At 39.1% G+C, this 17,518-nt stretch overlaps 1 protein-coding gene across 1 annotated transcript; it reads left to right on the top strand.

Annotated features, from left to right (window-relative positions):
• The first annotated feature begins 6,594 nt into the window (after window positions 1-6,594).
• mtnr1c (melatonin receptor 1C) lies at window positions 6,595-16,299 on the top strand. The gene is made up of 2 exons (XM_030144649.1): window positions 6,595-7,415; window positions 13,549-16,299. Exons 1-2 carry the CDS (start codon window positions 7,220-7,222, stop codon window positions 14,412-14,414), a joined length of 1,062 nt encoding a protein of 353 aa, XP_030000509.1. The 5' UTR covers window positions 6,595-7,219; the 3' UTR covers window positions 14,415-16,299.
• Window positions 16,300-17,518: the final 1,219 nt, after the last annotated feature.

The raw sequence follows: 17,518 nt of genomic DNA, 5'->3' as shown, positions 1-17,518 counted from the left end.
AGTGATTTCTGTAGTGTGTTTTAAGGAAAGTATGTTTGGAAAATGATGAGAAAAAGTTTTGCACATTGAGAGGTTCAATAAAAGTGGAATTATATATACCAACTTGTTGTTTTTTCCCTTCTTTTTAATGTGACTTCAGGATCAATGAAGTGTATTATTCATACTGATGAGCAATGAATTTGGAAATATTCCCAAACATAACTTTGTTTTTAATTTTGTTTATGAGCTAAAACAAAACTATTTAAGCACACTCATTTAGTTGTTTTTAAGCATTTTTTGTAAAGCCACTGACCAGAAAAAAATAACTTTACAAACAAGTGAAAAAATGCAGTGGTTTTAACTTTAATGTCATTTCACTGTTTGATGAAACACATTTAATGTCCTCAAGGAGGCATCCAGCTTCTGTTGCAGAGCACTGAATATTTCTTTTTTATTAGCAGGGTGTTTTTAATGATAGAGAGTTGGAAAAGAACGAGATGACAGTATTATGGTGTGGAAATTTTGTGTAAAAACAACAGCACATTTTGCCTGTTTCATTAAACATTGAACACATAACTTATTTACATTTCCATCCACTATTGATAGTATTAACCCTTTCATGCATACTGGTTACTACAGTGGACAGTTATTCTCCAGCTCTTCTCTTTTATATTCATTGGTTTTGTTGTTTCAGTTCCATATCAGCTGACACAGTGGACGCTTATGCATCATCCCATAATACACTGTAAATCATACCATTACTGTAACTTTGCAGATCCGGTTGATAAACCTGATCTGCAGTAACGTGTTAAATCAATTGCTAATTGTTATTAGACTGTAATCAACAGTTTTCTCAATCAAAAAGGTTTTTTTTTTTTGCATATTGTCTGCATGAAGTTAGTAATAACTAGTATTAGACTATGATAAAATGTCAGAAAACATCAGATTAGTTGCATGAAAAATGTTTTTATTTCATAGTTTTCACGCAGTTTATCACTTTCTGATGATGGGTTTTAAATACATGATTTTTGCTTCAAAAATTGGTGTATTCAAAAACATATGCAGCAGCCGTAGCTAAAGTATCTACTGATCTAAAATGTTTAATAACTATAGATCCACCGATCCTATCAATACATTGAAATAATTCAGATAAAATGCAGTTTCTCAGTTTTTACTGGCATCAGATATGACCTATTTGGGTGTTCATAGTGAACATGGAAACACTGCCATCTTCTACAACATTGATTCACTAGTAAAACCATGTAGTTTGGCAAATCACAGCAGTTGCAGACACTCAGTTAATGATATATTTCATTGAGAAAGGCACTTTTTCTTGAGTTTTCTCTATGTTTATTTAATAACCTTGATATTAACTCAGAGCTTAAAACTTTTATGAACATCGACATATTCAATAAATTAAATTTAAGAAAATACATGGTTTTCACTGAAAAATACAAAATGCAGAAGATAATATAATGTAATATAAATGGTGATAAATAACTTAGAAAAGGTTGAACATGAGGAAAAATGTAGTTGATGTTTAAATAGTTCTAGTTTTTTGATGGTTTATGTACGAGTGCTACATTAACTATTCACACAGAACACATTTATAGGATTATGTTTGACTCTCGGACACACATAAGGTTCATTTTAAAGCCTTTTTACTCACTTAAGCAAAAATAATTGGGGTAGAGAGACATGAGTTTGTGGGTGTTGATGAACTCTTTATAGGGCACCAATAAAATTCAACCTTACTGTTATTGGAGGACATAACAAGACTTTATTACTTCTGTGAAATTTTTCAAAATGTCTTATTGCCATGTACAAAATCAAGGTCAATGAATTTACCATATTTAGCCCTTGGCCATAAGTGGCAAAAAGAAAATATCCCAAAAGTACATATAAACAAGTGGTTCCAGGCACAACAAACCCCACCCCTTACACATACTGTGGGTTATTTTGGCATCGATCCAGCTGATGTCATCACGTCTATGCATGTGCTGATGTCAGCATATCAATTGCTGCTATATATGTGCCAAGTTTGAAGTAAATTGAAACAGAACTGATGTTTTTATAGATGTGTGAAATTTCGCCCATTGTAAGTAAATGGGAGAAAAAAAGATTTAAAAAATTTATAGAAAATTTGAACTTTGACCTACTTTTCCCAAAATGTAAACGCATCTATTCTGGGTCACTGGCAATCTATAAACCCAATTTGATATGAATTCAACCAATAGTTTTGCTGCTAGAGTGTTAACAAAGAAAGAAAGAAAGAAAGAAAGAAAGAAAGAAAGAAAGAAAGAAAGAAACAAACAAACAAACAAACAAACAAACAAACCAAACCAAAAACAGTACCCCTTGCCTCCCCTTGAGGTTGCGGGGTAAAAATACAAGAAAAACCCATGTAAGGTGAAAGGAACACTTATTTTAGAACATTAGAACATCACTTTTAGAACATTCGACCAACATAAGTGCTGATCCAGACCCCTGTCCACATCCACATTCTCCCTTTGAACATCATTCCTTACATTAGTACCATTACTTCCTGGTACCTAACAAAGCAGGTACACTCACTGTTCATGCAGAGGTGGACCTTACAGACCCTGTAGACCACATTGGACCTGAGATTGTTGACTCATTGTCCTCACTGGAACTATTACTGTCACTGTCTTGTAATGTGCATGGAAATTACCAAAAATAGTCACTTGCCCGATAAAGGGTTAAGATACAGAACACGTTTTAAAGTGTGAACAGCACAAATACAACTATTCATTACTGTTGACATAATGATTATGTGATTTCAACTTTATAAAGGACCGTTTTATGCAATACATAATAGTTTTATTCAGTTTTTCTCTACAGTGCAGTGTGTTCAGCACATGACTTGTTTAAGCTCAGTGTCACAGCTCATATAATCAGTTCCATACAGGACTAAAATAACTCAATAAGTGGTTTTTCTCAGCACAACTGAGATGTTATTATGATGACAGTGATGATTATGATTATTGTTGTTGTTTCAGATATTATACTGTTGTTTCTTAAAGTTGGAATAATTTTATCTTCAGACACATTTCCTTTTTATTCCTGTTTACACACATCAGTAATCACTTTTGACCAGGTGCAATAATTACATACTGAGTTCCTGTTCTAGAATAAATCACATCATAATCATTTCATGACAGGAAGTAAAAAATATTTTATTCCAACATTATGGACAAAAGTTTATTATTGTCATTTTTATTAGCATTTTGTGTAATCTATTATTTTTAGTGCATTTAGAGGACGCATTTTAGAAACATTCAACACAAGCACATCCCAAAAATGTAATATAAATACAGGCATACAGGTTGATTTGAGTTAAATATCCCTGTTATAACACATAATGCTCACTTTGTGCAATAACTCATTTTCTTTCCACATACAAAAAATGTTCAGTTACCTTATTAAAGAAATGACATCTCATCTTCTTTCCTTATTGGACACGCAAGATAACATGACGATCTTCACAGTGGTATATGGTCTATGTGCAGCGGTGGTTTCATTGCACTGTTTTTCCTCTGCAAGATCATGATTGGCTCCAGAATAGTTGCAGTGTCATGCCTTGAAACTCTGCACGGAGGTGAGCACAGATATGCTTTCTCCCATTAGCAGATAAATGTGAAAACATCCTGGCGGTGTCAAACTGTGCACAGACATGACAGTGAAACTCCAAGATAACAGGGAGGCAGGGAAACGTAGGCCTGTGGAAGAACAAGTGACAACGACTCAATAAAAATGTTATTAATAAAATGATATTGATCGGTTTTGAAGCTGCTCTCAGGAAATGAACCATTATCCTGCAGTAAATAAACATGACAAACTGAGGGAATATGCAAACATGAGGAGGAAATACAGGGAGGACATTGATTCTTTTAACATCATATAGTCTATTTAACTAGTTGGGTGACACAGCCCCCACTTTAAGACCAAACAATCACTTTGATAAAGATAATAAATATAGTTAATTCGGTTTCAGCTGCAGAACAAACACACATTCATGCAGAGATCATCACTGAATTACAGCCCTTTTTAATATAGGGGATATAGTTGTAAAAGTTTTGACATTTTTGTCTGTATCTTGGAGCTCTTTTAAGTCAGTGTGTTCAAAATGTGACACAAACAAGTTACAAGTGTCTGCTATAAAATGGCAACACTGCAACACTGACAGAAAAGGCATGGTTTAGTCTCAAACACAAGGAGAGAAATGTTACAATCCACCCCATCATCTGGGTTAGTTGTAACACACTCCAGGGTGAGATGTATACTCAGTGCCAATGAAAACGCAACACTTGAATGTGTTTTATTGTTCCTGAGCTGCATCAATATGTTAAAGTTTCACCTGTATAAGATAATCCCAGACAATTTCTCAACAACCTGAGACAGGTTGAGCTGTTGTCACGCTTGAATGAACTTGTCTGCATTCATAAGACTTGTTTTTCTCATTGCTCAGCAATGAACTGCTCAACTTAAGGAACTGTGGTCAGTTAAGGAGTGGTCATGTTCTGTATATAAAGGCAAGCTGAAAAGCACGAAAATCATTTGCAATAACTCAGCGATGCCTAGACTGACACGTGACCAAAGATGCCATGCTATGGGGCTTCTGGAGGCCGGAATCTCTGCTCGGCAGGTGGGGCGCCGTTTTGGATGCAATGTGTCCACCATAGTCAGGATGCAACAGAGGCATGAAGAAACTGGCTCAACTGCAGACAGACCTCGCCCTGGACGAGCACGTGTGACCACGCCACAGCAGGATCGCTACATTGAGCTGCAGCACCTCCGGGACCGCTTTGTGACTTTTGGTTTTGGGGGTCCTTGAGTTTCTTCCTTTATCCTTATTTTTTGTCAACAAATTTGGATGCGATTTTTTATTTTTACTGTGAAGAAATGACCTATGATTAATTCCAAAGAGCTTATGGAATAAAAATCCTCATCGATTTAAAAAAATTTAAGAATCTTTAAGTGTTGCGTTTTCATTGGCACTGAGTATAACATTATTAAATAAGTATTATAACAAAAATTTGATTTTGAAAGCTTTTAATTGCACACTTTCATTCCTGTTTAACATAACTTGTGTGTGTGTGTGTGTGTGTGTGTGTGTGTGTGTGTGTGTGTGTGTGTATGTCAATCACACTTTTTACTGTGAATCATTTTAGTTGCAGGTATTTTAAATGAGCAGCCCTCATCAAATAATTTGTCAGTTCTGTTTCTTGCTCTGTGGTGAAGACTTTATTTCCACTGTGGAAGCCAACACGTGGAAGCTCACTGGATCCCTTCTCTTCAAGTTTCAGTTTTTCTTTACAAAATCTGTATAGAGTGACATGGCATATGCCGTACAGTTTTGCCACTGCTCTTCTTGACTCTCCCTGCTTCTTCACATCATTTGAGGCCCTTTCCAAACTGCTGAGAGCCCCCCCCCCCCCCCCCCGCAGTCAGTCTTTTGCTTCCAGCTCCTAGGCATACTGAAATTCAATTAAAAAATGCACATGCATGTTTAAAATGTTGGTTGGGGTAGGTTGTAACATTTTTCCTTTTCGTTCCAACTAACCCAGAACCCTTGTACATAGTCATGAACTAGCTTACCTTACAGCTAACAACTAAAACATTAGCACTGACCACTTGCATGAATAATATCTACATGGAAAGGCCATGGCTCAGGTGGTAGAGCGGGTCGTCCAATAACCGAAGGGTTGGTGGTTCGAATCCCGCTCTATCCTAGTCAGTGTGTTGTGTTCTTGGGCAAGACACTTCACCCTCCTTGCCTCCAGTGCCACCCACACTTGCGTATGAATGTTTGGTGGTGGTCGGAGGGGCTGTAGCCATGAATTGGCAGCCATGCTTCTGTCAGTCTGCCCCAGGGCAACTGTGGCTACAGATGTAGTTTACCACCACCAGAGGGAGAATGTGAGAGCGAATGAATAATGGATCAATAATGTAAAGCGCTTTGGGTGTCTAGAAAAGTGCTATAGAAAATCCAATCCATTATTATTATTATTATTATTATTATTATTATTATTATTATTATTATTACATAGACACACATATACATGATTTAAGTTTGATTAATTTAACTGTAAACCAGGTCATACTATAACAAAGCTAAGTTAAGCAAAATAAATAAATAAATACTTTCTTACCTCAAAATTTCTTTTTCCCTATAAAATTTTTTCTGTGTGAGACAGGCTGCTACTTTTTCTCATGTGGGACAAGGACTAAACTGAGCATGTGTGGAGTGTATCAGGTGATTTGTAACTTGTTCCTGATTGGAGAAATCGAGAGTGTTACAACCAACCCATGTTACAACTATCCCCGGTCTCCCCTAAAGGTAGAGGAAAATATAAATTAAATAACTACACTGGTAATATCTGGTAATAAACTTTGCATAAGTTATGAAAGATGAATCATTTTTGCGTCTCGTGCGTGTTTTACTGTTTGCAGGAGTGTCCACTGGACGCATGACGGCGCCATTTCCACGCACATGACGAGGCTCAAAATGAAGATGAATTAAGCAACTAACAAGTTTGTAGTGACAGCGGCTGCAAACCTCACCGTTCATGACAGCTATAGTATGTTTTTGCCGCTCCACGTTAAGCCCGCCTGGTTATTTCCTCCCGTGGGAGTGGATGACAGACACCTGTCAGGACGCAAAAAACGCGCAACCATATAGTTTTAACGCACGACTCGCACGCCAGATTTGATTTTACGCAAGAATGTTAATCCGCCTGCCTGAAGACACAGCTTCGGGCAAACAATGTTTTATTAATGGCCGCAAAACCCAACACCTCAGTCTGTGTTGCCGTGTATATGAGCCTTGTATACTTCCATTACGCACAGGAGAGCGTTCACATGCCTTTTGGACGGGCTCTCCAGGCAGAATGGAGCAGCGCGCAGGAGGAGACTTGGTGATTCATGAGGACCACACGGAGGGCGGCAGTGAAACACGAGTATGAGGCATCTTTATCACCTTATTAAATTAACTTCATAAATTTCCCTTCGAGTTGAGGCTATTAATATTATACCTATCTGATCATGGTGCGCGTACTCGTGTTCCACAGGCTCAGGAGTAGATTTCGTCCTCCAAGAAGTTCAAGACTCCCTCCAGTAAAGTCCTTCTGATTATTTGCTTGTACATTTCTTTCTTTTATTTTTTTCTTCAACTGAACAACGGAGTATTTGCGCTATGGCAGTTGAACCCTGAGGGGAGATGGATTTAGAAGTGAAGGATGGGAACGGGTCGAACTGTTTGTCCCGGAATGAGAGCGACCCCGGACTGAGCGCGTCCTCTCCTGGAGTGTCCACTGCGCTGGCCAGCGTGCTGATCTTTACCATCGTGGTAGACATCCTGGGTAATGTCCTCGTCATCCTGTCCGTGTACAGAAACAAAAAACTCAGGAATGCAGGTGAGGTTTTGAGAGGAAGAGATGGAGAAGATGCGCAATTCTTCAATTTTTATTATTTTATTTTATTTATTTATTCATTTATTTATTTATTTATTTGTAAAGGTGTAAACAGCTTTAAAATAAATGCATAGGTTATATTAAATGTAAAAAAAAATATATATCATAAAGGAAATTATTTTCTTAGTTTAGAAGTCCTTACTTAACTAGTTTTACATTAACATATGCTTACAAATCAGCTCACATTAAGGGATGTTTCAGTGAACTACAATATCTGGGCTGCGTCCAGCTTTCTGCCTTCATTCATGACTACAATTATGTAATGTAACGTGCAGACTGACCTCTGTGTTTGACAATAATCAGCAGACTCACAGGCAGCTAACTAAAGTGAGCCTCCAGTCTCAGTGTGATGGACTTCCCACAGCCTTGCCTGTCTGCCTTCATATTTCTTCATAAATAATACCATTCCTTTCCTGGCTTTATCCTTGGTTCTTCAGCCCAGATAAATCAAACGCCTCCTTATATCAGGACCTGTAGTGTCCCACGAGCTGTCAAGGTGAGAGACGCTGTAGCTTGCATGTCCTTTTGTACCCCTTTAATGTTCAACACAACCTCGTATTTTGTTGTGTTAGATTGACAGTGTGAAGGTGAGTGAGACATTTGTTATGGTCATCATTCAGATGCACGTTTTCAGTCCAATCCAGCACTCATCTCAGGCCACTGAGTTCTTCTATGCCTTGCAGTATTTTGAAAAATCTGTCACTAATTCAAGTCTTAAAAAAATGTAATTGTCTGCTGGCGTATTAATATGTGGTGATGCACCTCTCATTCCATAAAAGATATCTTTATATTCAAAGCTGGCTTGTGTTTCTGGCATCTGAAGAACAAAACAGTCAAAGAAATAGTCACAGGACAGTGTGAATATAAGGAAACCCTACAGGGTTTATGACGCAATTGTCATAGAATATATACTTTACCATGTTTGATTTCCAGCAAGAAATCAGAGGGTCATATCTTATTTCAGTTATGATTAAATCTTGTGATCATGCTATGGAACTAAACATAGAAATGAGACTGAGAATAAAAACAGTATGTTGTTAAAGCTGAATTTGTTGAATCTTTAAAGTCCTGAAGATTAAACGCAACACAAGTGGTTGAAACAAAAGGAAAGGAAGTCCTCTGCTGAGACAAAAGACTGAACTCAGTGATCATAAACCTATGCTAATGAGAACATGCGGATAAGGCAGTGGGATTAGGTCAGTGAGCGTTTGGAATAATGAGCTTTTAATTACAATTTCAAAAATATTATGTAACACATCTAATGTGCTCCTGTGTACACCAACAAAAAGCAGTTTGGTAAAAATCGTAGGGGCCCCTGAAAATAATTTGATTATCCGGTTTGCAAAAATGACACAGTCGACTGGTCTGAAACAACAGGGCAGGAGTAAATGGCCTGTTCAAAAGTCTTCTCCACACACTGATTACAGGCCTTATGTCAGTGCTCTCCAACACTAATTGGACTGACTGACAGGTTCAGTCACACGAGAGACCTTGCAGTGTCGAGCTGTCCCGCTGCTCAGCATGTTTGAGTGGAAACCTGAAACTCCAACAAGAGCTTAGCACCTCTGTCCCCTGCTATGTCTTTTTTTTTGTTTTGTATGTGTGTGTGCGTGTGTTTCTTCATGGGTGTCCTTAACTGACTGAAATGGTTACCTCTGGTAGCCCATCAACAATCTCTGCTCTGTTCATAAGAAGCTATTTATAGTTTTAGCTGAAGTTGTATGAATGTTTAATTGTAGAGTATCTGAAAGGAAAGCATAGATGTGGCAGAAGAAAGTAACGCTGGGTGTGGAACACATGCACAAAACAAAAAACAAACAAAAAAAAGCAACCTTGCTGGGGTCAAGCTTTGTTATGTACAGTCAAGTCCTCTGGGCCTTCACACCCACTCAGATTAATACACGGATGCGTCGTTTGTGATTGACAGGGTAGTAAAGAACACATACCCATATTCTTGTGGACTCGGGCGTGTCAGGCAGGCAGCTGAAAACATCTCCTCTCTTCATTACCCCTCTTCACACTCACACAGTCTCTCACACAGAAACACACACACAGCAGGACCTTTCCGCTCTGCTTCACCCTGACACACTCGCCTTACACACTGCTTCCATATATTCTTCTGCTTCCCACCACTTAACCTCCAGTCCTTTTGGTTTATGGACTTTGATAGATGTTTTTTCAAGTGACAGTGCAGTGCAAACCTGTATCTCTGCCATAATACCTTCACGTATTTGGTGATAATAAGAAGCTTATGTTCCATTTTCACACATTTGTTGGCTCTGTCAAGTGTGTAAACGTACCACAGTCATTCAACTGAGGGTAGAGTTATACACTATAGAACTGCCAATAGGGTGTTAACATTAGAGTTTCCCACTGGGGTTAACCATACTAAAAATACACTCACCAAACACACTCATGAGAGGAAGAGCAACAGAGGAAGAAAATGATGGGGAGCAGATGGATGAAGGAATTAGTGTGTCCATGTCTGTGTGTCCATGTATGTGTGGGCTGGCACCTTCATGTCAGGAGCTATGGCTCATGGAGTGTGTGAAGCTGTGGATGGAATTCAGTTTTGTGAAATCATGCATTGCATCCTCGTAGTCACTCGACGGTCATGAATAAAAACCTAAAAACTGGAGTGTCCAGAGGGGGGTTAATTGAGTCAGTGGACGTAGTGACTCAAAGCAGAAGCCGATCTAAATTGACAGCACAGATCCACAGGGAATATCACTTAGCACACTACATTAAACATGCCTTCTTTTCCCGAAAATGAAATAGCAGATGACATTTAGGTTCCTAATGTTGTAACTGAGGAGGTAGATCATGATTAGATTAGGGTGATGTGAGTGAACCTCACCTGGATGAAAAATTCATCTCATGTTTACATAACTTGCAGTCGTCCCTTCAACCTTAGGAGGCGTTTTAAGGCAGAATCTACACAATTGACTATCATCCTCGGACATTTTTTGGGAACGTGACTAACGAGTGAATCCCAGTCTAACCAGACGCAGTGTGTGTTCCGATGGTTTGATTTTCTCTCCGGGCGAGTGAGTCTTATTTTCTCAGACATAAGAGGTCTGATTGGTAGATGAACTTTGATGATGACGATGATGTTTTTGGCTGGGCTCATAGCAGGCTGCATCACCAAAGGCAGCTTGTGTCAGTTTAATGTTAAACTTCTTAGAAAAAATTCTCTGGCCCCTTGAACATGAGTTCATGAAGTAGTCACTATTAATTCATCATTGCTTACGTCCTTGCCGAAAGGTTATTCTTCCTTATTTCTGATAACATGTCCGATGTAATCTAATTTGGTACATACACATGTAGTAATAGCTGTGTGCTGACATTCAGCCGGATTCAAGTAATGCCAACACTCCTACACATTTCTCTGAATTCGTCTTTCCTTCAAAGGTGTGTAAATATAGCCTGGTGAAGCGAAGCACAGTGTATCACGTTTCCAGTATGAGCAGTGAGAGTGATGGGATACAGACTCTAGGTTGACAGATCAACATAAGCCCTTGAGATTTTCAGCCATGCGAGTTGTCAGATGCAAAGTTGACTTGGCCCGCGGGCTTTTGCTTTATCTTCCTGAAATTTGTTTGTTTCTTGCATCATGCTTATTATGTACCTATTATTACAGCAGCATAACTCCCATACTATTCCCTACATTGTTCTTTTTACTACTCAGAGCTGTTCAGCGGGAATGAAGCAATGTGCCATAAATACGGCCCCATTGTACATACACACAGATCCTATTTTAATACATATCAGGATTTATTTGAGTGGGGGTGTGAGGCAGCTTTTGTCTGATATATTTTTGGATACCCTGTTGTGCATTGGATTATTGTGGTGACAAATATCTGGTTTCACTCACGCAGAGCTGTGTAGTTTTCGGCTGTCCAGTTTTGATAAATGTTTCATCTGATTTATGTTGTTAAAAGAGCTGTGTATGATAGACAGACAAAAAGTGTAATACGTTTGAGTACACTGGGATTGTTGCCTAACTCTGTGAAAGCATTTGAAGCTGTCGTGTTAGACAAGATGATTACAGAGCCATTGGTGAAGTTGAAGGAGTCTAGTCAGCTTTCCCTGATGGCCTGTAACCAATCAGCTATCAGGTTAGGCTCTTCTCAGCTCACACATGTTGATAATAATAGCTCCCAAAGACAAATGACAGTGGGTATGAGTCTTCTCTGCCACCTTCTCTGTGAACCTCTGTCATGGTGTGTTTTACACTAAAACAATAACCTGTTGGCTGTGATGAGCACCAGACTGGCCAAGTCAGTCAATTTAACATGGAGACGTAAGGGTTGTTCCACTGTTTTAAAAATGGACGCCAACAAAACAAAGACACTCATCTGGCTGTTTCATATAGCAATCCTCTCAGTGGTGTTTTAACACTTACCTCATCCTCTTGACGATAAGGAGGAGAGAGGGTTCAGCCAGAGAGAGCTAACACTCTAGCATGCCCCGTCCAGTGCACATGATAACACTGAGCTGCATGATGTCAGTGAGGAATCAAACCTCTGCACAATGACAAATGCACACAGCGAGTACTGTGAGCATCACAAATACAATCTGACAGATTTGCCCACTGAGCTGACTCGAGGATGAAGAACAAATGCTTTTATTTTTATCTCAACAGGCTGGAGAGATAGCTCACACTGTTTTTGTGACTTGAACATTTTCTAAATTACTGAACACATGAGATAGCCTTGTGGAAGAATTGGACAACAAATGTTTAATTTTGCTGAAAAAAAAATAGCATAAAAGGTGTAGGTGCAAAATATATCAACATAAAGTTTTGGACTCTGGCAACTTTCTGATAATATTTACAGTTTATTATTCTAGTTTTATGACATTTTAAATCTACTAATCAAGTCCAAGACAGTAAATTAAAACTGCACTGGTTGCTAAATAACATGTACTCTTGGGTACAGGGATTATAACAGGCTTTGAATGCTGTGGACGGATGGCCGACATATGTTTTAAATCCACCGCTATCGTATATGCCAATCAACACTGTTGTTTCAGCTGTTGTTTGACTGAGTAAGTAACTTGCGCCTTCAGATTTCAGCTTCAGAAGAAGGTTTATGTTATATTGAAACAGGAATCTCCCCAGTGTCTGACGCAAAATGTTCTTAAAACGTGGCACATTATATGTAATCCATCACAGAAAACTAAGAAAAATCATAAACATTTATGTTGTTATCAGTGATGTAATGACCCACAGTACAACCAATATAATGGTATATTTTACAAATGTTTCTCGTTATTTTTACACAAATTTTGTTTGCATCAGTTTGTTGCTAAAATTAAATTAATATAAAAATACATTATTTCATTGTACAATGAAACTTATGGGAAGAAAATCTTCTTTTGTTAATTGAGTTGTGTCTCAGCTGTATGTTATTGCCATCTTTCTTCTTATCTGACCTTACATTACAATTTGATTTATAGTTTTCCCCCCACCCAGAACAGCTGCACTGTAACATTATCAGATGTCATTTTTTATGATTCATGTCTTGTGAGGAGATCCAGTGTCCCTTCGGCTTAGACCCCAACAGGAGGACAGGAAGTTGTTTGGATGTAATCAGACACTAAAATCACCCATCTCCCCTTTTTATGCACTTTAAATTAGTGTTCATTTCTCCCTGGAGGCAAAAAGAAAACTTAAAACAAGAAAAACACAAGACCTGGCCAAATAAAATACTGTTTGATTAAATATACATTTGTGCTATATGTATTGTGTAGCTTAGTCTGGTGAAACTGTTAGTTTTAAAGACAGTTAGAAGAAGAAAAGCGACACTGTGAGCTGTGATTATAAAGCTTTAGCCTGGATCCGGGTCTGAGCAGTCAAGAAGAGTACATGGTAAAAGCCTCATCAAAATGAGTCTCAGAGGGCACAATGAAGCTGCTCTTTTATGATGGGGAGTCAGTCTTACCTCCAGTGACCCGGTTTATTTTAAGGGACATAACCTGAAGCGCAAAGTGAAAGAAGAGTGGTGTATGCTTTAATCATAAGCCAGTTGGGGTCATGTTTTGTCTTATATCTAAACCTGTTCTGTTCCTTTAGGCAACATCTTTGTGGTGAGTTTGTCCATCGCAGACCTGGTGGTGGCGCTGTATCCTTACCCTCTGGTCCTGACCGCCATCTTCCACAATGACTGGACCATGGGCGACTTGCACTGCCAGGCCAGCGGCTTCATCATGGGCCTCAGCGTCATCGGTTCCATCTTCAACATCACAGCCATCGCCATCAACCGCTACTGCTACATCTGCCACAGTCTCCACTACGACCGTCTGTACAGCCTGAGGAACACCTGCTGCTACCTGGGCCTCACCTGGCTGCTAACCGCCATCGCCACCATACCAAACTTCTTCGTGGGCTCACTTCAGTACGATCCCCGCATCTACTCTTGCACCTTCGCCCAGACCGTCAGCTCGTACTATACTATCTCCGTGGTGGTTATCCACTTTGTAATCCCCCTGCTGGTGGTTTCGTACTGCTACTTGAGGATATGGGTGCTGGTGATTCAAGTGAAACACAGAGTTAAGCCTGAGCAAAGGACTAAACTCAAACCTAGTGACGTGAGGAACTTCCTGACTATGTTTATGGTGTTTGTGTTGTTTGCAGTATGCTGGGCTCCTCTGAACCTCATAGGTCTGGCTGTAGCTATAAACCCCGTGAAAGTCGCACCAAATATACCCGAGTGGCTGTTCGTCACCAGCTACTTCATGGCGTACTTCAACAGCTGCCTCAATGCCATCATATATGGACTGTTGAACCAAAACTTCCGCAAAGAGTACAAGACAATCCTCCTCGCTCTTTGTATCCCTCGCTTGCTCATCATGGAGACTTCCAGATGTGCCACAGAAGGCCTGAAGAGTAAGCCTTCACCCGCTGTAACAAACAATAATGTAGCAGAAATAAATGTATGAACTCAAGTGTCACGGGGAAACTGACATAAAGTTACACTGGAGCCTCATTGCTGACGTGTGCCACAATCCTCTCAGTGCCTTTACCACAGAGCATGCTGTTTTTCCAGTTGTAAAGATGTAATTATGTTTGGACAGGACACTGACACCAGCCTATTTCTTTCTTTATTGACTGGGAAAACAATTAAGTATAGCACCAGGGTAGTGTAATGATCTGTGAGAGTCCGGACAGGAGTCACATTAGATCCACTAACTGGTTAAATAATTCAATTAAAAAAATACTGACGATAATAAAAACAACTCTCCTCTGCTGTGATGACAATCTTCTTGAAAGCTTTAACACTGAAAGTAAATATATATCCTGGATATGTATTTGCATCCTGGATCTCTAAATACATAACCTGGATAATTGTTTCCTCATATTCTAAATACATATTTGCTGAATCCAAAACAAACCATCTTAATGTTATCACATCGATCCCTGTATTTGGATTGGAACACTATTTCAGCTACATCTGAGCATGGGTGTATCACATGCACACAAATGACTTGCTGCATATTTGCACAGATCGATTATGAGTCCATCATCAACATTCTGAAAAGAAATTAAACATTTTTCTCCATTCCCACTGTGTCTTTCACAGTCTTAAATGCAGCATTAATGATGACAAGCCTGAAGGTTCGTTGTTTTTCTTCAATAGAGCACTTAATCTAATTTTAAACTGAATCGCTTTCGTTCACCGCTTAGTCCAATTACCAGGGATCTAATAGTATTATTAGTATTTTTGCTCGTGAATATTAAAGTTGGAACAGCGCCAGGTCTAGAAATACATTTTAGCTATGTGTTGTGAAGTTACAGTCCCATATTTCAGAGGGGTATTCCGTACAAACTTTGCCTCCATTTCACTGAGAATATAAGCTGTATTAATACACCGTGATACTGTTTCACCCTCAGGCTTGTCTTCTGAGCAGCGATGCCTTCACAAAATACACTAGGAAGATTGTAGAAGCTTTGGCTCTGGTTGAATTCATGGGTGAAAATGTGAGAGTGGTTTTGTGAGCTAAAGGAAGATGTTGTGCCTTGCTGCAGAACTTCTCTCATTGCTGTCACTTCTTCCGGTAAACAAAATTCTCTGAAACTATATTGTGCATGTCTTAAAGTAAACTACCTCCCCATGGTTAAGTACATCAGACTGATTAGTTGGATTAATGAATTCAAAGCCCCAGGCATCCCTCTTTCAGACCTTCAATGATTCAGGCATTTGCAAAATTTGAAGGGGGAAGAAGAGAAAATAAACAAAGCGATGTTTCTTGTTTATTAAATGCCTTCAGGATAAGATATGATATCAGGAACCAGATGTAATTTTGTGATAGTGGTAGTGTGCCAGAGCACATGTCATCTTAGCCAAGATCAGCTCTGACAGCCTCCAAGCAAAACTTCAACTAAGCAAATAGACAAATAAAACTGTGAGCATGTCACCTTACAAGGAGTTTCAAAATTGTGACACATTCTTGATAAGATGCACTGTTAGCGGAATATTAAAGAGATTACACATCTCTAATGTCTAATTCAAATGATTTATATATTTACAGATTGGTGTCGAGTTTGTGATTTATGATTTTGCTGGTGGAAACTAATCTTGGATAGGCTACTTGAAACTATCTCCACAGACAGTGTATGTGATCAGATCTGTGTGTCTGTGGGTCTTAGATCATTACAAGAAGCTGCAAACTATCAGGTGCTTTCATATTACCGAACAACAACATTGCACAAACTGCTCAATTCCACTTGCAATCTTACAAGTCAGTGTGTGTGAAGTGGAGAAGATGCAGCCCACATGCCAGTGCAAGGTCAGCCACAGATGAGTGGCGAAAGGGACTCGAGGCAAGATGACAGTGTCTGCTCTACTACACCAAAGAGTCACCGACTAATGACAGGGTCATTCTTCATCCTACTGCTGTCTTCATTCTCTCCTGTTCTTCCTCTTTTCACCTGTATTTATGTGCCCTGCTCTTTTAAGACCCCGTGACCGTGAAAAATCTTTACATTAACTATTTAACATTAAACCCACAGTGCAGGCATCATTTATCCAAGAAAACTGAATTGGGGGTAGCTTCTGCAGTACTGGTGTGATTTCCAAGATATATGACCTTTATGTAAAACATAAGCAGACTTTTTTATTCTAAACATGTTGACAGCACACAGTCACATACATCGCACTACATAAATCAAAACCACAACACAGGATCCACAATGAATAGCTGAAATGACTGGTTTGTCCACCCACACTGTTTGTCATTTCTCCTGTGATTTAATATGATGCTGATGACTTGTGGAGACATTTTTCTTGCAGTTATGTTCAAAGACAGTGTGATTTATACACACAGCCCTATGCTGCAAGATCACACATAATTCATGGCTTTATTCAGCCAATTTCACATATATGTGGTTCTGTCCATGTGTGAATTATGTCCCTTTTCTGAACAGTCTTTTGCAATCTCCTTGCTTTGTCTTTAACATTGGCTCCATTTGCCTTTATCCTTGTTGCTGTGATGTGTCAAAAGTAATATCTTTACTGCCAGACCACAACATAAATATACTGTCAGAGTTTGATATATAACACAAATTAGAGAAAGACTCTGATGAAGATGGTGTCTTGAAGGATGGCAACACCCCCATCTAATGGGTAGGAGGGGTCAGTGGTTAGACTAATGAGCATAAAAAAGATGCAAATCATGTGCTACCTTTACAACTGTCAAATATCAACCCAGCTTAACTCCCCTGGGATTTTCTGAGGTAACATGCTATACAGCGCCCTCCAACATCATCATCAAAACATCACGAAGAAACATATTTTGGAAAAATGATATTCATCCCTAGAGTAGAGATCTGACCGTGACCCAACAACTTTGATTCTTCCTTTAAAGCAGCAGCAGTCAAAATCAAGAGAAAAAATATGCAATGGAGAAAACACACCTTCCCTTTGCAGTTCTCCTACTTTGGTCCAAGTCAAAAGTATAAATGTAGATCAACTGACACTTTTTCAAAACATCTGTATTCAGCCACAGGCTAGAGCAATAGATTCACCTCTGACTGAATCTTATCA

Source organism: Sphaeramia orbicularis, chromosome 10 (assembly GCF_902148855.1).
Source record: "Sphaeramia orbicularis chromosome 10, fSphaOr1.1, whole genome shotgun sequence".
In the NCBI taxonomy this organism is placed as follows: Eukaryota; Metazoa; Chordata; class Actinopteri; order Kurtiformes; family Apogonidae; genus Sphaeramia; species Sphaeramia orbicularis.
Note: the sequence above shows the minus strand (reverse complement) of the source record. Positions and strands in the feature narration are given on the sequence as shown.

Bases quoted from the DNA above. Each gene is read 5' to 3' on its own strand.
- mtnr1c (XM_030144649.1), top strand. From the start codon at position 7,220: ATGGATTTAGAAGTGAAGGATGGGAACGGGTCGAACTGTTTGTCCCGG. The intron at 7,416-13,548 runs GTGAGGTTTTGA...CTGTTCCTTTAG, and splicing joins CAAAAAACTCAGGAATGCAG to GCAACATCTTTGTGGTGAGT.